The following is a 25,830-nucleotide window of genomic DNA, read 5'->3' on the forward strand; positions in this document are numbered from 1 at the left end:
ACTGCTGGAAATATTCAGCTGGTCAAGCAGCATCCATGAAAAGAGAAACAGATTTTTTTTGATGTCCTGATCTAGGTACTTGGTTTGTTGAGATCAGAGGTTACCCGCAGCTTTTGATTTAAATAAACCAAACTACTTCAGCTGAACTACTTTTAAAGAATGTTCAAACTCATTATCATGGCATTAGATTTCAGCTGACATTATTTTGTGAAGTATTCAAATATTTTCAGGGAACAGGCACCAGTTTCTCACATATACCACCAAACAAATCTGTAGGTTAGTAAGTTTTATGCTTTATGTTGAAATATATGAAACAGTTAAAACATTACAGCAATTAATTTTAAAATTGTGAATGATTGAAATGAAACTGTGGTCAGCTTTCAATTGACATAAATGAGAGTCAGTTTGAATTGTAGATCCTTTGAACAGTGAGGATTGAAATAATAAACGTAAGAGATTCTGAAGATGCTGGAAATCTTGAGCAACACACATAAAATGCTGGAGAAACTCCGCAGTCCTCAGTCCAGATGAAGGTTCTTGGCCCAAAATGCTGACTGTTTATTCCCCTCCATTGACGCTGCCTGCCCTGTTGAGTTACTCCAGCATTGTGTGTGCATAGCTGAGAATTGAAATGATTGACAATATTGCAAGAATGATGCTGACATCCATTTCTTACCCCGGCACAGAGCAGAGTTTCCTCATCAAAGGTATGAGTCATACTGTTTTGACTTACTGAGCAACAGGCTTCTGATGTCAGTAGCTCAGTGTGTATATATACAACTGATTCGCCAGGCTGGAGGAACAGAAGCACCCAAAGAGCCACGGACTCCAGCTGATCGTCCTCCTGCTCTCAAAATGACGCTGACAGAGGTGGTGTTGACCTTCGCTCTGTTTGCACACATTTCCTTCTGCTCACCGACAACTCCCCTGCATTTTACGTTCCCTGGGGAGCAGAAAACGCTTGATATTGACACGGCAATGGTAAGATAAAAAGCAATTTGTGATTCTATCTTTGGGCAAGACTTTTGGTTGTACTTTGTTAAGGTAAAATGTTTAAATACTGGAAGTTCTGCAACGAACTGTGGGTTCATATTCCATTTAACTTGATCAGTTATACTGGTTGAGGTTCATAGGAAGTAAACACAGAGGAAGGGAAATAAGGCAGTTAGTGGCTGCAGTTGCTGCTTGTGGATTTTTAAAATGCTAGATGTGCCGTGAGGTTCCTTAAGATTGTCATAGCCGGGAGTGGTAGTGGAGATAAGTGTCCACTACTTATAAAATGCTCCCAATGGTGCAAATAGTCCAGCTCCTGACCTTCACGTGTGGCTTAACTACTAAGCCCAGTGGAACCGTTTCTACTGATAGGGAAAGGGGCAAAGGTGGATTACTGTCGCCTTAAAGCCAGTCACTTTGGGCTGATGGGGTTTACCACCTGTGGTTGGCAGTTCATCCAGGGGAAGGAAAACTCTGATCTCAGACCTCCACTGCCTTGTAGATATACCCACACGGGGAAGGCTTTCAGGAGTAAACCCCGAGGAAAATTCTGGAGTTGGAGTTCCTATGTTGAATTTAATGCTCTCTCCCAACTCTTGCGATGCTGCAGGTGCCAAACTGTATCGGTCTCTGCCGTTCTTTTTGGATTCATCAGTTGCATGGAGAAGGGAAGTCTGCAGCGTGGGCAACAGTTTGCTCTCCATACTGTACTGCTCTGGCTTGCTCATAGACAGCTAGGACATGTTATCCATGGCCAACAAATGTGCTGTGCACTGTGCAAAGGTCAATTCTACCTGGCATGTCAAAAGGCAGTGGATTGGCAAAGGGAGGGTGAGGTATTGCTCCAAAATGGAACGAGAACATGAAGAACTTGTATGGGAAACCCTACAGAAAAACTGCATGCTCGACAAGTAGATGAAGTTATGGGAGTCAATTTACCATCAAGAAACCTGAAGATCAATGTGAAATGGTTATAAAGTTATGCATTAAGACCATAAGACATAGGAGCAGAATTAAGCCATTCTGCTCATCGAGTCTGCTCCATCTTTCCATCATGGCTGATTTTTTTTATCCCCCCCGACCCCATTCTCCTGTCTTCTCCCCATTACCTTCGACAAACTTACGAATCACGAACTTATCAACATCCACTTTAAATATACCCAATTACCTGGCCTTCACAGTCGTCCCAACTGTGGCAATGAATTTCACAGATACACCACCTTGTGGCTAAAAAAAATCAGTGAAATTCCCCCTCATTCTTCAAAGCTTGGGTGAATTGGAAAAATATGACTTTCAGGTCTCTAAGTTGTAGGATATTTTTGTATTCACTTCACAGTTACCTAAAAGCTACAATCCATAAATGCTGACTATTAGTTCTGGTGCTCCCTGTCAGTGTTTATACTCGATTCAAGCCCGCTCCCTCCTCAATGCACCCACTGCTATCAGCATTCCATTCACAAGCCAGGTGACAGTAAACATGAACGTTGTGAAGATGGCTTCGGAGAGATAAGTCATATGAATAAAGTCAAAGCCCAGCTCAAAGTAAAGTTATTATAAATATGTTCATTCATATGTCACCATATGCTACCCCAAGATTCATGTTCTGAATCAGAATCAGGTTTAATATCACAGGCATATATCATGAAATTTGTTGTTATGCAGCAGCAGTACATTGGAATACATAATAATAGAAGCTGTAAATTACAATGTATATATATCTATATGTATAAAAAATTTCAATTTAATAAGTAGAGCAAAAATAGAAAAGAAGTAGTGAGATAGAGTCCATTTCAAAATCTACAAATTCTTGTAGGCACTTACAGGGAATACAATAGAATTTATGAAGAACTCTACATAAACAAATACTGACAAACTGCCAATGATCAAAAGAAGACAAACCATTTGAATAATAATAAAAAAATTATATAAGTAAATAAATAACACTGAGAACATGAGTTGTGGAATCATTGAAAATGAGTCTATAGTTGTGGAGTCAGTCAGTGTTGAGGTGAGAAGTCATCCTGGTTCAGGAACTGTTGGTTGTAGGGTAACAACTGTTCGTGAACCTGGAGTAAAGAGGCCTAAGGCTCCGGTACATCCTGCCCAATTGTAATAGTGAGAAGAGAGCATGGTGGGGGTACCTTGATGATGGATGCTGCTTTTTGTGGCAGCACTTGTTGCAAATATGCTCAATAATGGGGAGGACTCTGTTGTATCCTGCAGCTGGTCAGCCCAAATGCTCTTGGAGTTGATTCATGTCCCTGGCCTCAGCTGCGTAACAATTTTAGGACCTTCAATGGGCGGCTGTTCCAGCTTCTGACTGTTTGCAATTTGGATTTTGGATATGATCGCAATTGGAGTTATTGTTTAATGTATAAGGAGCTTGTAGAAAGGAAGGGGAATGCTGAAAGAAACATACATCAATCTAGACTTTCATGAAGAATGCAGTTTGGATATTTGAGCATATTTGGATGCAGTTATTGGCTACGTTTGGTAAAGCAACAAAAATCCAGTTATTCAAATGTGGTTTCCCAACATAGAATTTCATAAACCCCAGGAATTATAATGTGCATGGACTTGCCAGGACCCTTTTATAAAATCAGTAAACACTGGCAAGTATTAATTTTTACTCCCATGCCTCAATTGCCAAGAAGGTATTTCTGTTGATCATAATAAGTTCATTAAAGTGTGTAAGATACAATAATTTGGAAAGGTATTTGCTTCTCTGGATAGAATTTATTACCGCAAGGCAAAACTATGAATTACTTATCTCATACTTTTTTCAAGACTTCAATAGTTGGAGTTCAATGTAAGAAAGTTCTATGCTACATAATTGCATTAAACAGCAGACAAAAAAAAATATTCAACAGATCAGGCAGCATCTATGGAGAAAGAAATGATTTTTTTTCGAATGGAAGAAAATGTTTTGGCATAAATGTATCATAGCAAAAATGTAATGCTCAGTTTTCATTTCAGATTTGCAAATCTCTGCAGGTGTTTCTTTTCAATAAGCTACAGTTTTTTATTGTTCCAATTACTGAGCAATTTTGAAAATTCAAACCGAAGATAAATCAAAATAAATATTTCAATAGGTCAATAGGTTTCAAAAGGTACATTTAATGTCAGAAATGTATACAATATACATCCTGAAATTCCATTTCTTCACAAATATCCACGAAAACAGCGCAGTGCCCCAAAGAATGAATGACAATTAAACATTAGAACCCCAAAGCCCCCCCATCTCTCCCCCCGCCACGTACAAGCAGCAGAAAGAGCAATGACCCCCCCAGACAAAAAGCATCAGCACCCCCCACTAAGCACTCAAGCATGTAACAAAGCATCAATAAAGACACAGCCATGCAGTACCCCAAAGACTACTCATTCACCTGGTATTCAACATTCCATAGGCTCTCTCTCCCTAATAAGGGAAAAAGAGGTGTCCCTGTTTCACAGCGAGAGGGGAGACATAACAAACAACTCGCTAATGTATGATGTTAAAAGTCCATTGCGTCGCTTTTTTCAAGCTCTGCGCCCAGAGAGTTGGTCCTAAAATGGTTCAGATCTCTAGACACACAGCCAGCAGCTAGCCCACTGCTCCCGAAGTTCTGTGTTCTCCCACAATGCCTCAGTTAGGGGCACCGGCCTAGAATCAGCCTGCCTCTGGAGCCATGAAAATCCAGCACCCTGATGACACGTTAGTATTTGTAACTTGAATAATTTTTAAAAATGAACTCTTGTAACCTAACTATGGAGCATAACTTATTATAGTTGCATTCATTATTTTATTTTTCATGTCAATATTTAGATTCCAGAGAGCATATTTTCCTAGCTGTTTGAATGGCTTCATCCCTAACTCTGTAGAACAATACAGCACGAATGCAGGCTCTTCTGCCAAGCCAGTTGTGGCTCTTCCTGTGCCTGCCCTTGGGTTTCAATGCTAACCTGTTTCAGATGCAGTTAGGCACAGTGCACAGGACAGTGACAGCAGCGAAACACTTTGAGCACGGAAGCTTTGTTCAAACTGTAGCTGAGGGGTCATGTCAAATGTATGAGAATGTAGGTTGTGTAAGCAGTAGGGTTTTCACACTCACGGATCCAGCACGGCCAGCTGAAACATGGAGGCTAACCTTCCCGGATTAGCAGTGGCCAGCTTTTGTTTTGTGCCAGCTCCCACAAGTCTCAACATGATATAGAAGGAGACTGTGTGCAGGCTCCTCCAGTAGCTGTGCTCAATGTTATCTAATTTGAAATAGATTGTATCTGGTGTGTACACACGCGTGTCTGCAGATATGCATTTGTGTGTGTGTGTGTGTGTGTGTGTGTGTGTGTGTGTGTGTGTGTGTGTGTGTGTGTGTGTGTGTGTGTGTGTGTGTGTGTGTGTGTGTGTGTGTGTGTGTGTGTGTGTGTGTGTGTGTGTGTGTGTGTGTGTGGAATACTGTTCATTGCCAAGTGCGCTGTTACCCTGGAAAACACATCAAGCATGCTCTCTGGAAATGAACAGGTAAGTCAACTTGAAGCAGGGTCTCAGCCTGGAACATTGACTGTTTATTCATTCCCACAGGTGCTTCCTGACCTGTTGAGTGCTTCCAGCATTTTGTGTGTGTTGCTTTGGTTTTCCAGATCTGCAGACTTTCTTGCGTTTAAAACATACTCTCTGAATCTTGTCCACAGAACTACCTGCAGAGATTTGGCTATGTGAATTTAAAAGGGACGAGCAATTCCTTGTTTAGTCTAAAATCTTCCATCAAAGCTATGCAAAAGAAATTAAGTTTGCCTGAAACAGGAGTATTTGATAAGGAAACGCTCAATGCCATGAAACAGCCACGCTGTGGAGTCCCTGATGTCCTTAGTTACAAGACATTCGATGATGAAAAGTGGGATCACACTGATTTAACCTACAGGTGAGTACATGAAGAAAATGGCTTAGATTCAAGAAAAATTGAGGAGAGGCATAAAGGTGTTCCATTTTCAGTGGAAAACCATGAAAGCTGTCAACAAGTGCAGCAGAGGAAGAATTCAAAGTTCAAATTTATTATCAAAGTTTGTATATCCTATAAAACCTTAAGATTCATCTTCTTGCATGCACTCACAAAACAAAGAAATGCAATAGAATTCACTGAAAACACAAGACTACTACATATGCAATTTGTAAAAGAGAACAAATTGGGCAAAAAGTAAACAAACCCACTTGGAAGATGGACTGCGAACCCCCAAAAGCAAGTCCACAGGTGAGGAGACTGCTCAGCACTGAGGTGAGTGAAGCCCGTCAAGAGGCCGAATGGTTGCAGGGCACCAACTGCTCCCGAACCTGGCGGCGTGAAATCCAAGACTCCCGCTTCTCCTCCCCAACAGCAGTTGTGAGAAGAGAGGGAGACTGATCAACTGCAGGCAGATGGCGCCGAATACCCGTTTGTTTTCTGCTTTCATCCTTGACGCTTCAGACAGCATGTAGTAATGGAGCCAACCATGGGATCATCTATCACTATCAGGCCTTGATGCAGCGTCCACCCCCAACAATGGCCGCCCCCACCGTACCTGCACTCTCAAACGTCCAGCCAATTCCTACAAAGTAATTCCTCAGCATTAAATTTGGCTTGTGATTTGTTTCACTTCTTGAGTGCCCAACTGAACAGGATGAAAGTCATGTGTGAAAGTCAAATTTATTGCCATATCAAAGTTCAAAGTAAAATTTATAATCAGAGTGCATACATGTCATCACCTACAACCCCGAGATTCTTTTTCACAAGTACATATATGACCAACGTCACAGGCATATAGCATCTTATAAACAGCATTCACAAGAAAAATACCGTAGATGTAAATTATTCTCAATTTTTAAAGGAAAGTACACAATTAGACCAAAAAGAGACCATTTTAGTGTAAAGTAATCATAACATTCATAGCGTTGCTCACTGTGGTGATATGGGTTGTGCTGGATGGTTCAAGGACCCAGTTGCTGAAGGTCAATAGGTGTTCTTGAACCCGGGGATGTGGGACTTCAGGCTTCTCTACCTCCATTACTTTTAAATTAAGCAATTGGCAGTCAAAATATTGAGTTAAGTGTAGGTTATTAATTGTTCAGCAAGGCAGCAGTAAGATAAAGAGCCTTACAAGGGAGATGAGACCCAGTGGATCGCGACAGCTATAACAGAAATGCAATGGGTGCACGAGGGAAGTTTAGCAACTACAGTTTAAAAAGCCACAACCATTTAGCCTGGGCTGTACCAACCACAATGATATTGCTGAATTGTCTTAATTATAGCATTTAACACTTCAACCTGTACCAACAGGAATCCCATCTCAAAACAAAATTACTGAGCAAAGCTAACAGTGCTTCGGTGACTTAACAGAACAAGATCAACATCCTCCATGACATTGAAAAGAAGTGACCTGAAATAATCTGGACACACACACACACACACACACACACACACACACACACACACACACACACACACACACACACACACACACACACACACACACACACACACACACACACACACACACACACACACACACACACACACACACACACACACTCTGCAGAATCTCTTTTGTACCTGAATTCTGTAATATTGTTGTAACGATTTTATTTTCTTTAAACAGAATAGTATCCTATACACCTGACCTGGATCCAGCAGTCGTTGACGATGCAGTCGCCCGTGCTTTTAAACTATGGAGTGATATCACCCCATTGAAGTTCACTAGAATTTATAGTGAAGAAGCAGACATCATGATTTCATTCGGCAGAAAATGTGAGTAGTCAGGCTCCATTTTTCTCAAAAATTCCACAAGCTTTCTCTTCTCTATTTAGTCAATTTGTACAGCATTTTTTTTTTAAATAAACAAACTAAATTGTGAGTTTTCTACTTCAGACTAAATATAAAAGGTGCATTTTACTGGTGACAAGCTGAAAATATTTGGCAGCTTCTCATAAATGAATTCTTAAACATAGCTGGGTTAACCTAAGTGATCAGCAGAATCAGAATTAGAATCAGAGTCAAGTTTATTATCACTGACACACATAATGAAATTTATTGTTTTGCGACAGCAGTACAGTACAAGACATAAAACGATACTACAATTGACAAAAGATAATTAGGTAAATAAATAAATAGTTAGATAAATGGAGTGAAACTAGCATATCAGCTAATACAACACTATTACAGCTTGGCACGTCAGAGTTCAGCGTTCAATACTGGGGCTGTCTGTAAGGAGTATGGACATCCTCCTCATGAACACATGGGTTTTCTCCAGTTTCCTTGCACATTCCAACAATGTACTGATTGGTAGGTTAATTGGTCATTGTAAATTGTCCTGTGATTAGGCTCGGGTTAACTAGGTGGGTTGCTGCATGGTGCAGATTGTTGGATAGGAAGGGCCTGTTCTGCACTGTATCTATAAATAAAAGATTTTAATTAATTAGACAAAAATAAATAAGTGGACAGTGCAAAAAGGAATATTAAGGTAGTTCATGAGTTCATGGGCCACTGAAATCTGATGGTGATAAGTATTACAGTTATCCGTGATAACAGAGAACAAAATGATCCATTGCTAATCCCATGTTGATTCAGAATTTAGGACAAAGAAGGACTTAGTTACTTCTAAGATCTTACCCCAGCTTTGCCTTCCACCAACATTCGCTAGCTGGGCTCTTATATTGTCCTTGTATGCCTGTTATGAGGATTTGTAGATTTCTAGATCTGTATTGTTAATAAGTTTCCATTATATCTTCTGAAGGGCATGGAGACCAATATCCATTTGATGGAAAAGATGGTCTATTGGCACACGCCTACCCACCTGGAAAGGACTTATACGGCAATCTGCATGGTGATGCCCATTTTGATGATGATGAGTTTTGGACCTTGGGAACAGGAGCAGGTAACTAATCTTAAACACAATGACCTTTTCACTGTTTTGCCAAAGATTTATGTTAATTACCATAATACCATAAGATAGAGGAACAGAACTAGGCCATTTGGCCCACCATTTCATCATGGCTGATCCAATTTTCCCGTCAGAACCAATCTCCTGCCTTCTCCCCATATCCCTTCATGCCCTGACCAATCAAGAATCTATCAACCTCTGCCTTAAATATACATAAAGACATGGCCCCACAGATGCTTGTGACAAAGGGTTCCAAAGATTCACCACTCTCTGGCTAAATTCTTCATCATCTCTGTTCTAAAAAGATCCTCTTATATTCTGAGGATCTGGTCTTACAATCTCCCACCATCCTCTCCACATCCACTCTATCAAGGCCTTTAACCATTTGATAAGTTAAAATGAGGCCACCCTCATTCTTCTGAATTCCAGTGAATACAGGCCCAGAGCCATCAAACACTCTTCATATGACAAGCCATTCAATCCTGGAATTATTCAGAAGACTAAGCGGTAGAATACTTGAAAACGTAAGAGCAGGTGTTGCCCCAGTTCCCATAGCTCATCTATATCCATTGTCTTTTAAAAAGTTATGATTTCTTCAATGCCTTAATGATCTGGCCTGCATAACTCTTGGGGGGGGGGGTAGGGAATTCCAGAGATTCGTATGAAAAAGTTCTCATGTGATGCCCTCCAAATGCTGTAACCCCTCGGCCAAGTTTCTCCCATTTGTGAAAACATCTCAACATCTGCCTCATCAAACAGCATATGTCCTCTGTCCTTCAACCTTGCATCCCCCAGAAATAATACGTACCTTACCGGGAGCACTTCCAATGCTAACGCCTTCCTTAACTTCTGGCAGCGGTTAAAACTCGTTTCGGAAATGCCAATGGGGATTTCTGCCACTTCCCATTCATGTTTGATGGTAAGACATACAAGGCCTGCACTACAGAAGGAAGATCGGACGGGTATCTTTGGTGCGCCACAACCCCGGACTACGACAGAGACCAGAAGTATGGATTCTGCCCACAAGGATGTAAGTTGTTAACTCTAACACCCCATGTTAAAGCCAACAGTCTTACTATGGCTCTTCTCTATTTTCAGTCCAGTGGCTGACAATCTACAACTCCAAACTTATGTCTTCAATATTATCTATCTATTTTAAATTACTTAATTATTTGTCTTTTTTACATCTTATTTTGCACTTTGATTGCTTGTTGATCTTTGTGTGTAGTTTTTCATTGATTCAAATCTATTTCTTTGTATCTACTGAAACTGCCCACAAAAAAATCTCAGTATATGGTAACATACACATACTTCGATAATAAATTTCCCTTGAGATTTGAATCTAATATGATGTGCAGCAGTTTGATCTGGTATCATCCTAGAGTTCTGCTTCAATTTTCTGCATTGTTAATCATCATGGTTGAACTGTTGCAAATATTATAAAAGATTAAAAACATATACTGATTCAATCGCGTGGATTTTAACTGTTTCACCCTCATAATAACCAATCTTTATTACATGCAATTATATCAATAATATCTAAATCATCTTGAATGATCCATCACAGAGAATATAAATGCTTATGACTTTCAGGTTCTATGGAGTTGATGACATCCCTGAGCCCCTTTTTTAATACCCAATGACTTTGAACACATATTATAAGCCAGACAAACTGTAACATAGTTGAGTGTTCTTTGAACAGCTTTAGAATCGTAGAAATGATAAGATGGTAACCAAAGAACTGTCAGTAATTGCCACCATATGGTATGTGCTGTAGTACCCATGGGGTGGGATATAGAATGTGAAGATATGATCGAACTTGGTTATTTTATCAACACTTAGCCAAGCAACAAATGGCCAATAAATGGTCAGTAAATGCTGGCTGTTGGATTGGGGAATAGAATTGTTACTTTCCTTGTAATTTAATTTTCCTATGCTTGCTTGTATTTTTATATAATCACATATACATGTAATTGTTTAATGGATTTTCCTGTAATTATAGAGGAATTGCTTTTGTATTTGTCTGGAGACATCTCAGCTTTCAGTAGCAGGTGTCAAACCACTTGAATCTGGCTACCCTATAGGCTAATTGCTATCACGGAAACTTGTATATCTCCAGTCTGAGTATGACTGCTTTTCCCTTTGATTTTTCTTCGTCCTTTTGGTTCTCTCTTGTTGCTTTTCATTCTTGTAACATTTAATTAAATGGCTGTAAGAAACAAGTTTAATGCTTCATTCTTGATTTCTGAAGAACCTTTGGATGACAAAATATCAGGATCCAACACTATCATGTGTGCTATAGGTTTCAAAAGTGAACAAGATAGACTTGAAGTCCGTGACCATCTCAGAATTGGATCATTATTTAATCAGTTGAAGTAACATCACCCTTACATAAAGGAGCTTCTAGTACTATTTCAGCTGAGAGTTCCAGAAAGTCTCTTGACTAACGACTAATTTAATTATCTTATTTCCCATTCATTTTTTTATTTAGTGCTCTACACCTTTGGTGGAAATAGTGACAGGGTACCTTGTGTGTTCCCCTTTGTATTTGATGGCAAGAGTTATGATCAGTGCACATCGGATGGTCGCAGTGACAGCCTCAAATGGTGCTCAACCACCAGCAACTATGATGTGGATAAAATGTATGGCTTCTGTCCCAATCCAGGTAATTCTTCATATTTAGAAAAAAAGCACATTAGCAATTGCATCATGATTTGCCAAATGTTGGATCTTAAGAAGCATGCTTCACTGCATTATTGATGAGAAGTTGGACTCCTGACATCACAGTCCACCTCATTAAGATCTGAATTATTATTGTTTCTCTCTCTTCATTATTTTCCCTAATATAAATGCATATGGCTATGGTCCTTTGAGGAAAGAATTGGTTTCTCTAGCCAGTTTTTAAATTCATGCTTCAATCATTTCACACATGCTGTACTGGCTTGGCAGACCTTGAAACCTTAGATTGAGCTCTTGATACCTCTCTTTCCTCTAATCCCACCTCACCACCTGTCACATTTTTTCTTGCAGCTGATGCCGTGGTTGGTGGAAATTCTGATGGCGATAGGTGTGTATTTCCATTCACATTCTTTGGGAAAAAGTACAATGAGTGCACCACGGACGGCCGATCAGATGGGAAGCTCTGGTGTGCAACCACCAGCAACTTCAACGAAGACAAAAAGTGGGGCTTCTGCCCAGATGCCGGCAAGTATCAATTCAACTCTCCGCTGTTGCTCACTTTCTGATACCACTCTGCAAAGATAATAAAATCTCAGCCGGGTGAACTATGCCTTGCAACAAGCTGGTAAAATCACATGGAGACTGAAGAGACTGCAGATGCTGGAACCCAGAGCAACACACAATCTGTTGGAGAAACTCAGTGAGTCAAACAGCATCTGCTGGGGGAAGAGAAAAGAATTTTCAATGTTTCATGTCAAAACCTGATCAGGGTTTTAACCCAAAATATCGACAATTCCTTTCCAATTCCCCCCATCACCCACCAACAGATGCTGTTCGACCGACTCAGCTCAGATTCCGATTTATTTGTCACAAGTACTTCAAAACATACAGTGAAATGTGTCATTTGTATTTACAGCAAACACACGTGAGGATGGGCTGAGGCAACCCGCAAGTGTTGCTGTACATTCCAGCTACATACTCCCACTAAAAGTTTCTTTGTTTCAGTTAAAATTACTTGACTTAAATTTGTACAATGTTGAACTTTCCACTGAAAATTGGAGCATTTTGAACTCTCGGGCGATGCACTAGAATTGGACCACGACAAGAGAACCGATGTGCAAGTTAACTAAAATTGGACATCTACAATAGAGTTATCCTTTCTAAAAGGAACCCTGATGCAGGGTCTCAAGCCAAATGTTAACCATCCCTTTGCCTCCACTGATGCTGCTCGTCCCACTGGGTTCCTCCAACAGTCTGTCTGAGTCCCTTGTGTTAGTCTTTTGAAAATATTCATGTCCACTCACCTGAGTAATGAGAGGTAGCTCTAGGCAGCAGGAGTCCAAATGTGGAGCAAGAAATTTAAGAATAAGTAATTGTCTCTTTCTCTTTCTCACACACTCACTTTCTCTCTTTCTTGCTCACTCACTATTTCTCTCCCTCTTTCCCTCTCTTTCTCTCTCCTCTTTCCTTCTCTCTCTCCCTTGCTTTCTCAGCCCCCTCATTTGCTCTTTGTTTCCCTCTCTCTCTCTCTCTCTCTCTCTCAACAACCAAAAGACCCAACCGCTAACCTCAGCCACCACCTACTCTTGCACTAGAATATGTGTATCCTGGATTGGCCTCTGCAGCCACCAATAGACAAACCCCTCAGGAGAAGATCATACTCCACTCGAGTCATCGCACTACCACTATTCTGTCAGATGTTGAGACAAGTGTATCTCTGTGAGAAAAAGAAATGTCTTCAAATCCCTTCCATACTTTCCTGAGTTGTGTAAATTTGAAGTTAAATGCTGTTTAATTTCAACTATAAACTTGTGCAATATCCCAAAATATTTTGCTTTGCAGCTCATTGCTCAATAAGGTATTCAGAGATTAAAAAGGTGTTAGTTTCAAGTCCCAGAGTCAGCCAAGTTAGTTGAAGCTGCAGTGGACTTCATTTGCCTTGCCAAAGGAAGCAGGGAAATTACTTTGGGTTTAGTTTCCGACGACTGAAAAGAGTGCACAGGATAATCAGTTTTACAACTTCTGGCAAAACTAAATGTTCTGCTTTTGATGCCTGTTGTGCTCTGTGTTCTTGTGTTGCTCCTCCGAGTGTGGTGATGTATAAATCGGAATTGGAATCGGAAATGTGTGTTTAAGCTAAGTATTGTAAATTGATCATTTGGATGAAATACTCAAAACATGGTCAAATCCTATGAGTCATGAGCCTAACGTTGATTACTTTCACTTTGACCAGCAAGTTTTTGGGCTTTTTTTTTGTTGCGGGGGGATGCTGACTGGAAGACAGGGGTAGTACAGGCTGAAGAATGACAAGTAATGAATAAACAACTAAAATCTATCTGCTTGATTTGGTGTAAGATACAGTCCCAAGAATGACAAGTAACAGATAAGCAGCTGAAATCTATCTGCCTTTTTTTTGTCTAGGGTACAGCCTGTTTTTGGTGGCAGCTCATGAGTTTGGACATTCTCTCGGATTGGATCATTCATCTGTCAAAGATGCCCTGATGTACCCAATGTACAAGTACATAGAGAACTTCGAGTTGTCCAAGGATGATGTTGCAGGAATACAGCATCTATATGGTATGGTTAATTCTATAGAGCAAATAAACAAAAGCACAGTCTTTTATCTGAATATTAAGCCAGGTATGTTAGACACTTTTGCATTCTTCTGTTTTGATCACAGGAGCTAAAGAAGATTCTACAACTACCTCTACAATGGCACCAAGTCCAACAAAAGAAGAACCAAGTCCAACAAAAGAAGAACCAAGTCCAACAACAGTCGCACCAGTTTCCACAGATGTGCCCCCCACAACTACAGCTCGGCCTTCCATAGACATCTGTAGCATTAATATATATGATGCCATTGCAAGTATAAAGGATACACTCCATTTCTTCAAGAATGGGTAAGCAATCATTGCTTTTATCTATTGATTACTTAAGTCTGAAAGATTACTTTCAGCTGGGGAAACACAGGGAACTATAAAAGTGATTCTTGGCTTTATAAATATAAGAGGAAACCAAGGTATTCAGGCTGTGGGACAACAGTAGTGCATTGAGTACACTGGTTCAATTACTGAATTAGGATCTAGAGGACCAGGAAGTAAACAGACTGGTGTCCTAGTGCAATCACAACTTGGAACTGATGCCCTCAAAACTGTGGAGATATATATTGACTTCAAGAGAAATACATCCCCTCTCCACCCACTCATAATTAACAACTCTACAGTCAGCATGATTTCAACATTCAGCTTCCTGGGCATCATTATTTCACAGGACCTCAGGTGGAAGAACCATTTCTCTCCTTCAGTAACAAAAAAGCTTGGCAGAAGTTGTACTTCTTGTGTCAGATGGTAAAATTCCATCTTCCCTAGAACATACTAGCGCAATTCTACACTGACAACTTAGAGAGCATCCTCACATCAACCATTACTGTCTGGTTTGGTGCAGCACCCTCTCACAATAGACAGAAACTACAGCTAATGTTTAGGACAGCAGAAAAGGTCATTGGCTGCAGTCCACCATCACTGCAGGACTTGTACATGTCTGGGACGAAGAAGCATCAGGTAAAATCATTGCAGACACTGCCCATCCAGCAAACTGCCTTCTCCAAAAGCTCCTTCTGGAATGCACTATAGGAATATCAAAACAAAAACTTCATGCCATCTTAAAAGATTTTTCCCTCTGGCAGTTAATCTGATCAACCATTCTAGTTTTTCCACCCAAGCCCCTCTGTTCCCTCAGTCACTGCACTGCTCTGTAAATATGTTAACCCACTTTTTATAATACTGTTACATTGTAAACACATGCTGGTATTTATGTATTCACAGTATGCACATTTATTTGGGATCCATTCTTTAACCTCTAACTTATTTTTATATAATTATTTATTCTTTATAATGGTTGAATGTTGCATTTTGTTGCTTGCACACCACAGCAAATTCCTAATGCTTGTAAATGTAAATGGTGAATAAAGTTGTCCTCGATCCCAGTGGCTTTGACCATTGATCCAGGGAATTGGGTTTAAGTTTCACCTCAAAAGATATTCAAGATTGTTTAATGCCATTTCCACTTCACAAGTGTAAAGGAGAACAAAATAGCTGTTGTTCCATATTGAATGTTGTACAAAAAGATAAAGAACACACTAATGTAAAAAACACAATAAATATCAACATATTAGATAGATTATATACTGTACACAGATTAATTGTATGTCAATAATGTGATGCTAGGCACAAGAGTGTCTGTACAAAAGGTGACTGACAGGAATTGACACAATAGTATTGGTGAGGGGTGGGTTAGTGGGTGGAAGTGTTGATCAGCCTTACTGCTTGGGGTAAGTAATTGTTTTTGAGCATGGTGGTCCTGATGGAATGGGTGAAACATTCCATGAGCGGAGTGAGAGGAATCCTTAATGATGTTACTGGGCCTTTTCCAGCACCTTTCTGTATCTATGTCCTTGGTGGCAGATAGGCTTGTACTGGTTATGCATTGGACAGTTTAGACTACCTGTTGCAGAGCTTTCCTGCCCGCCACAGAGTAGTTTCCATACCATGCAGTGATGCAGCCTACTCGAAAGTTCTCTACTTCACATCTATACAATGATGTTGAGTATAGATGTGAACACAGCAGCTCTGTTCATCCTCCTCAGAAAGTATAGGGGCTGTTGAACTTTCCTGATTGTGTAGGGAATTCAAAATCGTCATTAAGTAAATTTGGAATTTACAGTAAAAGACAAATCTCAGTAATGAAGATTATGAAATTACACAAGCATTATCAAAATATGGTTCATACTGCCTTTTAGGGGGAAAAATCTGCTAAACTACTTGTTATGAACCCCATAACTGGGTCACTTACCAGCAAAGATAGAGAGGTCCGCTGAAGTCTGATGGTAATATTTTTAAACCTTTTTATTTATAAAGGGGCACAAAAGTAAGGTTAATACAAACATTCAGATAATATACATCGTCAATCCTCAATCTAAAGCGCGGGTATAGTAATAATCAACAATAAGAAGTAGCTCTATCGTTTGTCTAGGGGTAAAACGATTGTCCGATGGAAATATAAAAGTCTTGCCAGTTCATGAAGGCTTTTAGCCACTTTAGGGACCGCTGGGTGTTCACGGGTTGGAGAGAGAAAATAAACTTGCCAGCCTTTTGGACTCAAATCGTTGAGTCGGGAACGGGAGTTCCCCGTTGTCAGTTCGGAATCCTTTTCAGGGTTATCAGCCACGCGTTTCCCAAGCTAGGGGAACCGAATCACATGTGGCTCCCGAACAGCTTCCCGTCCTTACGGGAGCGATGAGCGATGGTGTCTCCGTCCGGTGTGTCGCTGGCGTACTGCCTCCTGCTATCCCCTTTTATCGTGATTGGCAGATTTGTGGATGTCACTCAAGGTAGGGTGATACAATCCCCACCCCACATTCCCGGGGGGGGTCCATGTCCCTGATAGCTGGTACGTACTATAGAGTTGCAATTCACACAGGTGTCTCTAAGAACAATGGTCAAATCCATTGCATTGTCTCTCATTTCCTGGGTCCAAGACCCGAATTAATAGCGATCTTGTGATTCTCCGGAAGGAGGGGGCTGGTCCCGCACCCTTCGGCCCCTCAGAGCTGTGGTACATTCATAACATACTCCAGACTTATCTGGTACTGTAGTAAACTCTTTACTGCCCTCTCCTGTCTGGGATGGAGAAATGCAGCTCTTGCTGGTCATATCCATGGTGCCTTGAATAAATATCAGGATCTTATTTTTCATTTATTTTAGGTATGTCTGGAAACTTGCAACAAAAAAGAAAGTTATCAAAGGACCAATTCCAATTGCAAAGTTGTGGCCAAAAGCTCCTTCCAAAATCGATGCTGCTTTTGAAGATCCATACAGCCAGGAAGTTTATGTTTTCTCAGGTTTGCTTGAATTATTGTTAAACAACTGTATTATAAAGTAGTTGGGCCACACTAATGGTAAATTAAGATAATGGTGAGATGCTGAAGATGTTCTATAGGTCAGTTGTGGAGAGCGCCCTCTTCTTTGTGGTGGCATGTTGGGGAGGAAGCATTAAGAAGAGGGACGCCTCACGTCTTAATAAGCTGGTAAGGAAGGCGGGCTCTGTCGTGGGCAAAGTACTGGAGAGTTTAACATCGGTAGCTGAGCGAAGGGCGCTGAGTAGGCTACGGTCAATTATGGATAACTCTGAACATCCTCTACATAGCACCATCCAGAGACAGAGAAGCAGTTTCAGTGACAGGTTATTATCGATGCAATGCTCCTCAGACAGGATGAAGAGGTCAATACTCCCCAATGCCATTAGGCTTTACAATTCTACCGCCAGGACTTAAGAACTTTTTAAAAGCTATTATTAATGCTTTTGAGATAGTGATTTAGATGCATATCATATTTTTTTACTGAGTTAAGTATTGTATGTAATTAGTTTTGCTACAACAAGTGTATGGGACATTGGAAAAAAGTTGGAATTTCCCCATGGGGATGAATAAAGTATCTATCTATCTATCTATCTATCTATCTATCTATCTATCTATCTATCTATCTATATATACTCAGTGGCCACTTTATTAGGTACACCTGCATATTAACATATCTAATCAATTAAACATGTACAGTGACTCAATGCATAAAAGTATGCAGACATGGTCTAGACATTCAGTTTTGTTCAGACCAAGCATCAGAATGGGGAAGAAATGAGATCTAAGTGACTTTGACCGTGGAATAATTATAGTGCCAGATGGGGAGTTTCTACTCTTGTACCTAATAACGAGGCCGCTGAGTGAACATTAAGAGCTTCGAAAAATTTATCTTCTGTTAGAAAAATACTTTTAAAATATTAGTTTAACCTGTGGAATGGATCTGTTTTGTTTCTCATAAATCAATCTGAATGTTGATATGGAAACAGGGAATCACCGACAACTATTGATCAGGAAATATTCTAAAAGGCAGACAACCTCTGAGTCAGACAGAAATAACAGCAAGCTACTTACTTATTGTCAGACAATATATCCCAAACAATTATGCTTCATTTTAGGTTCACCACTCTTTACTTTGAGCGTAAGTTGTTTTCTTCATAGCTGGGAATAAAAGTCTTGCTCAGCCATGGCAAAACTTCTTAGGTGTAACCCTGAGCTCCGCCACTCAACTCAATGATCACCATTTTAAATTTAAAGAGAATTCACTTGAAAATACACATGCCTATATTTTGTTGTTTATTTTTCTACCAAATAAATACTTAATGTATCACAACACTTTGCATTGTGAGATTTTAACTTAGATTAAGCTCTCTTTTTACTTATTGTACAGGGAGAATGTACTGGGTATTTTCTGACACCCGGCTGCTGCAGGGTTATCCCAAAGATATCAGCAAACTGGGCATCGATGAGCAAGTGGACATAGTCGGTGGCCTCATGATAAACCGAAGGAATGTGCAGCTGATCGGTGGGCAGAAAGTTTGGAGGTGAGCATTATGTGTAGAAGCTTAAAAACTGAGAAATTCTTTCAGAGTAATGCTCTTACATGCTATGGGAGTGAATTTCAACAACAAACTAACTACTCTATGTGACTGGATATTTCCTAACCCACGTCCTCAATTTCAACACAAGTTCTCAGTGTGTCTGATGTGAATAAACCCTAATTATCCAAGCAGTTCTTGATTAGTAAGGGCATCAAAGGTTGTGGGGAGAAGACAGGAGAATTGGGCTGAGAGGGATGATAAATCAGCCATGATGGAATGGTAGAGCAGACTCGGAGGGCCAAATGGCCTGATTCTGCAAAACCCATGTATCCATGCAAGAGTCACTTTGGCTACTCACAATGCAGCAGCTCTTAACCATAAAGGTGAAATTTACATCAGCATAAAGGGGGCCCCAGGCATTTGATGCCTCATGAGTAAATTTCCTTTAAGTAGCTATCTTGGCATGTACGGTATCATTGGATTGGAATGTAGAATTGTTATTTTTCTTGTATAACTTTCTTATACTTGTTCATATTTTTATATAATTAGCCTTTATGCATGTAATGGTACAGTGAATTTTCCAGTGGTTCCAATTGCCTCTGTAGTTTTCTGGAAACTTCCTGTTTTCTGTGGCAGGTGCACATTGCTTCAATCTGGCTATTTCATTGGTTAACTGTTATCAATGGAATTTTTGTTGGAGTTTTGGTGATCAGTAGTTTACATGAGAAGATCACATTATTTTTAGTCTTTCCCATCTCTCTTTTTCCTTTGTGTCTCACTATGCCTCTTTTCCTTTCCTCATCTTTACTCTTGTAACACAATAAAATTACAGTAAGCAACAAGTTTTCTGCCTCAGTCTTAACTTCTGAAGAACATTTAGGTCACCAATGCATTGGAGTCCAACATATTGTTCCTTCAACCCCTCAACGTACTCCATTCATGTGTCTTGACCGGTCCTTCTCCCAACCAAACCTCCAATAGCCTGTCAGGTGGGCCAGCCCCTGAACTCAACATTCAGGTGTGTCCAACGCCTCCCACAAACCTAGTGAGAACCTCACAAAAACTGACAAGTGCTGTAAGACAGTGTATCATGAACACTTTATTCTATCCATCACCACAACATGCACTTGAGGTGCTCACCCTAGCTACTGTAAGGGCAGCTCGCAGCCTAGGACCTCTGCCACCAGCAAAGACAAGGCCATTCAGAATGTGGGACTATGTATCTTGACTTGGAAATACACTGACTATGTTGTATTATCTCGGAGTCTAAATCCTTGTATATTCTACTCAACAATACTGAGGGAGAATCTTCACCAGAGGATTGGAGAATTCCAAGATGGCAATTCACTTCAACCAATTAAGAATGGACAATAAATTTCGTCCACCTTAGACTCCGAAAATAAATTTAAAACATACAATATACCATTTCCTCTGTCTGTTATATTCACCACTTTCCTCAGATTGGACCACGAATGTCTACAATGAATAGTGAAGCTAACATTGGTCATGGTAATCTTGGAAGAAACTTCTGTGTTGCAGGGAGGGTTCACAGTTGTACACTATGGTCATGTGTGCTTTCAGTAAGACATATGCAGAATAATGCAATTTAAACTAATACCAGTATTTCTGGAATTGTTTCTTAAGTATAACTATAATCAATTAAGTGACCTTGTCAATGGAAGAGTTACATCTACATTGAACTTGACTGTGTGTTTTATTTCTAATATCCAGATTCAACATGGAGACACGGACTGTGGACAGGATCCGACATATTTATGATGATTTCCGACATGTGCCTGTTGATTCCAATATTGTATTCATGCACCAAAGTAAGTTTATCAGAAAGATCACAGTTTCATCTATCAAACCACTACGCCAACATTGTTTCATAAAACAGAAGACACATTCAGTGGCCACTTTAATAGATACATCCTTTGCCTAATAAACTGGGTACTAAATATATGTATGTGGTCTTTTGCTACTGTGGCCGATCCACTTCAAGGTTCAAAATGTGCATTCAGAGATGCTCTTCTGCACACCACTGTTGTGATGCGTGGTTATTTGAGTTACTGACAGCTTCCTGTCAGCTTGAACCAATCTAGCCATTCTCCTCTAATCTCTCAAGGCATTTTCACCTACTGAATTGCCATTCATTGGATTTTTTTTTTGTTTCTCACACCATTCTCTGTAAATTCTGGAGACTGTTGTGTGTGAAAGCCTCGGGAAATGCCTCCTATCTAGCAAAAACAATTATTCCAAGGACAATATCATTTAGATCACATTTCTTCCTCATTCTGATGTCTGGTCTGAACAACAACTGAACCTCTTGACAATATCTACATTCTTTTATGCATTGAGCTGCTGCCACATGACTGGCTGAATGGATACTTGTATTAATGAGCATATGTACAGGCGTAACTAATAGAGTGGCCACTGAGTGTACTTACAATACATAGAGTAAAATGGGGTGTGATAGATGATGGTTAAATTACTACACCAGTAATTAATGTCACTGAACATTATAATCTGTTCCCTTTCAGTGAACTTCTATTTCCTCCGTGATCAATACTTCTGGAAAATGGACAGGTACTATCGTGTTACCAGTGTGGGATATATTCATCATCAACTACTGAACTGCAAGCAAAATGCTTGAACTTTGAGACAAGCATTCCCCGGAGGGAGATTTCTTCTGTAATTTATTCTGTTATACTTGTGCCTCAAAGCAAAATCCTTGGTTTTTGTTTTGTTTCAATTTTACTGAGCTTTTGTAAGTCAAAGCAATTCATGCAACTACTTATGAGAAACGAGTAAAACTGAAATACCATTTGAAACAAAGGATAAAATCATTACCTAAATTAATTTACCCTATTTATTCAGGCTGAATCAGCGTGCTGGCTGGACAGCCTAAATTCTTTCTTTTTGGAAAATGGGGAAAAGTGTATCCTTCTAATAACCATGATGTGTATATTTTACACAAAGGCAGATTGTTCTAGGTTAGTTATACTTATTTCAGTTTTTTTTTCTGCTGGGGAGCAATTTTGAGAAATTTCCCACGGATGTTTGGCAATGCGAACGTCCAGCCATTGATCGATAGTGCAATGCACAGGTTGCATTGCAGTTACAGACAAGTTCTTTGTGTTTAATTTACTAAGCTAGGAACCAAAGTCACTGGACATTGTAATCCATTCACATTCAGTGCACTTTGACTTCCTCCAATATCAGTACTTCTGAAAAATGGATAGTTACTATTAATTACCCATGTGGTATTTATTAACCCTTTCCTACTGAACTGCAAAGCAAATGTTTAAGCTTTGAGACAAACATTCCCTGGAGGAAAAGTTTTTTTCTATAACTTATAGTGTTTATATTCCTCTGTTATATTTTTGCAACGCAGCACAATCCTTATGTTTTCATTTGGTTTCAATTTTACTGGGTTGCCATTGAAGTGTAAGAAATTTCTGCAAATGCTTTATCAAGGGCAAAAGATGACAATATGAGTAAAGTTAAAATGTCATTTGAAACAAAGGATTAAATCATCTGTAAAAGATAAATTAATTTACCCTGCTTATTCAGGTTGAGTCAGTCTGCTGAATTGGCAGCATAAATCTAAAGTTAGGTTTGTAGCTTTATGTCACAGAGATTAGATTTATTATTTGTCATCTATATCAAACATCAAAACAAGCAGTGAAATGTGTCATTTTGTGTCCGAGGATGCGCTGGGAGCAGCCCATAAGGGTTAACATGCTTCCAGTGCCAATGTAGCATCATCTTGAACTGTAGGTCTTCAGAATGTGGGAGGAGATGGGAGCACCCTGAGGAAACCCACACAGTCACAGGGAGAACATACAAACTCTTTACAGACGGCGGTGGGAATCCAACCCCAGTTGATCATCGCTAGTTCTGTAAAGCGAATGTGCTAACCACTACACTACTGTGCCACACAACTTAATTGTGAAGCAGATGTAACCTCAAAAAGACTGTGCAGGATAGAATATAAAGAATGATACATGTGATTATTAGTGGAATATACTACTAACACCTAGTATGCAATGTATCATGAATTCAAATATGCCTTCCTTTATAGATGGTGGGGAAAATAGATTCTGCTAGCAACCATGATGAGTATGTTTCACACAAAGGCAGATCGTTGCATATTATTTGTTCTTATTTTGTGTTCTCTTCTACTGGGGACCAGTTTTGAGAGATTTCCCTTGGAGTACTGGCGATGTGAACGTCCAGCCGTTGATCAATATTACAATGCACAGGGTGCATTGCAGTGACAGACAAGCTCTTTGTGCACCTCAGTGATGTTACTCATCATCAATCTATTCCCACTAATGAGACCATCAAATAGCAGGTCATCTAATAAAGTGAGTCAGTATTATACAAAACTTAAATCTCCATCACAGGGAACATAGAACACCACAGCATAGGACAGGTCCTTCAGCCCAAGATGTTGTATCAACCTATATTAACCTGCTCCATGATCCATCTAACCCTTCCCTCCTACACTGCCCATAACACTCCAGTTTTCTTTTATCCATTTCCCTATCTAATAATCCTTTAAGTAACCCCAATCTGTCAAGTTTATCATCACCCCTGGCTGTGCATTCCAAGCAACTACACACTGTAGGAAAAAAAAACTACCTCTGACATCTCTCCTAAATATCCCTCCAATCTCATCTCAATCGTTTCAATGTCCTTTTCTTCATTCACGTTTCAGTCATTCTAACATCTCTTCAACGACATCTTTGGGCTCTTGGATTGTAAAATATGAAATTTTATTTGCATTGTTGATTCTCAGCTTAGCACACAGGTGACTGTATGTGGACAGGGTCATCTGCCTCTGAGCTCCTGAGCAAATCCTGAGTCCGAGGACCTTGCAAAGCAACTCGCCGTTGCCGAAATATCTAATTCAAATTCTCATGACTACAAAGATGATTCATCTGTCATGCTGGTTATTTTATCTGTTGACTGAATTTGGATTTTATTTTATACAGAATTACCAGTATTTTAAAGAAAACTCATTTTTAATACTAGTTAATTTAAAGTTTAAACAATGTAACTGAAGTTAAATTATTCTAATGTTGAATGCTTTTTTACATAAATAAACAGCTTGTTGAACCTTGGAACGCATTTTTCTTGATGTCTGAGCATGTGAAAGAGTCAGAAAGCTGAGCTTTTGATGAAGGAGTCAGTAAGCTGAGCACTTAATGCACAACCCCAGCCCTGCCAGTACTAGGCATCACTTGGTGCCTCAGCTTCCCTGTCAACAGGCCTTGCTGAAGTCACATGACTGGAAATAAGCACACAGCCCAATCCTGTGGGGACTTCATCATCTTCAGTAGCTAAATAATCATGGCTTATATGGTCTCTTCAGCACTGCTGTTGTCTTCCCTTTGTCTTCTGTTACAAGGAGCATTATAAGTTCTCTCCTCCTATTTTAAAATACATTTAGTGGCCTCTTTATTAGGTATACCTATACACCTGCTCATTAATGTCCAATCATGTGGCAGCAACTGAAAGCATAAAAGCATGCAGAAATGGCTAAAAGGTTCAGTTGTTGTTCAGACCAAACACCAGAATGGGGTTGAAATGTGATCGAAGTGACTGACCATGGAATAATTTTTGGTGCCAGATGGGGAGGTTTGAGTTTCTCAGAAACTACTGATCCTCTGGAGTTTTCATGCACCACAGTCTCTAGAGTTTACAGAGAATGGTGCAAAAAAAACCCCAAAAAACATATTTTGTGAGTAGCAGTTCTGTGGGCAAAAACGCATTGTTAGAGGTCAGTGGAGAATGGCCAGTCTGGTTTAAGCTGACAGGAAGGTAACAGTAACTCAAATAACCACATGTTACAACAGTGTTCGATGATTGAACAAAGACTGTGGATGAGAACTGGGGATAAATAGGCTGCCCTCCCTCCCATCACATTACCCTCTCCACCTACCCCCTTCACCTCAGGAGCAAATGTTATGCAATCCTACCCCTCTCCCCAGAAGTAATGCGGGAGGAGAATGGGAGTGGGAGTGGGAGGGCTCTCCACTACTGCATTCCATCCCAGAAGTGATTAGAGAGAAGGAGTGGGCTGGAATTGAGTCAGCAGGGATGCCCCATGATTAGCAGCATTGCAATGAAAACCAATCTGTGTCTGGAAACAAAATCAGGTCCGCGCCTAGTGCCACACGGACAAGTGTCGGCTTGGCTGGGTATTCCCAATGGACAGAAAAGATGCTGATGGGACAATGGATGGAGACTCAGGGTGACGTGACTAAGTGCAAGCATCGGCAGGTTTAAAGTTCATTAGGTACTTGGTCAGGGCTTATAAAAAGAAGTGTTGTTAAAGGAGAGTGGCCATACTGTGAGAGGATAGAGTTAGAGTGAGGAGCTTGAGGCTTTGGCAAGATGAAGTGGAGGCTAAGGTACATTTCTTTCTTTCCTTGTCTACTAGGTTTAGCTGGAGTAGTGAGAATGGATTCAGGGTCAGTGATGTGTTCTTCATCTCAGATGTGGGAGTTTTGGGAGACTTCCAGTCTCCCTCATTAACTACATCTGCATGAAGATCATCAGGCTGCAGTTCCTTACAGACCATGTTAGGGAACTGTGACTGCAGCTGGATGTCCTTCAGCACACCTGATAGGTAAGAGCTACAGGGAAGTGATCTCCCCTAGGTTGCACAAGGCAGGTAACTGGGTGACTATCAGAATGAAAGGGTGTAGACAGTGCAGAATACCCCTGTGACTATTCCCATCAAATACAGGTACTGTACACCACTTTGGATACTGTTGAAAATCTGTCTCTACTGCTACCCTT

At 40.1% G+C, this 25,830-nt stretch overlaps 2 protein-coding genes across 2 annotated transcripts in view; one reads left to right on the forward strand and one right to left on the reverse strand.

Moving 5' to 3' along the window:
- LOC140736379 (uncharacterized) overlaps positions 1–25,830 on the reverse strand; it is a 164,569-nt gene that overhangs the window by 17,678 nt on the left and 121,061 nt on the right. The gene's annotated exons all lie outside the window — the stretch shown is intronic.
- On the forward strand, positions 791–24,149 carry mmp9 (matrix metallopeptidase 9). Its single transcript, XM_073061590.1, has 13 exons — positions 791–981; positions 5,665–5,894; positions 7,603–7,751; positions 8,737–8,877; positions 9,740–9,913; positions 11,375–11,548; positions 11,914–12,087; positions 13,984–14,139; positions 14,243–14,462; positions 17,325–17,461; positions 18,867–19,020; positions 20,749–20,846; positions 21,558–24,149. The coding sequence occupies exons 1-13, from the start codon at positions 856–858 to the stop codon at positions 21,668–21,670; spliced, it is 2,046 nt and encodes a 681-aa protein (XP_072917691.1). The 5' UTR covers positions 791–855; the 3' UTR covers positions 21,671–24,149.

The sequence above is a fragment of the Hemitrygon akajei genome, chromosome 11, assembly GCF_048418815.1.
Source record: "Hemitrygon akajei chromosome 11, sHemAka1.3, whole genome shotgun sequence".
NCBI classification, from domain to species: domain Eukaryota; kingdom Metazoa; phylum Chordata; class Chondrichthyes; order Myliobatiformes; family Dasyatidae; genus Hemitrygon; species Hemitrygon akajei.

Excerpts from the sequence above, each read along its gene's own strand:
- mmp9 (XM_073061590.1), top strand. The coding sequence starts at position 856 with ATGACGCTGACAGAGGTGGTGTTGACCTTCGCTCTGTTTGCACACATT. Across the intron at positions 7,752-8,736 it reads GATTTCATTCGGCAGAAAAT|GGCATGGAGACCAATATCCA; the intron begins GTGAGTAGTCAG and ends TATCTTCTGAAG. Across the intron at positions 8,878-9,739 it reads GACCTTGGGAACAGGAGCAG|CGGTTAAAACTCGTTTCGGA; the intron begins GTAACTAATCTT and ends AACTTCTGGCAG.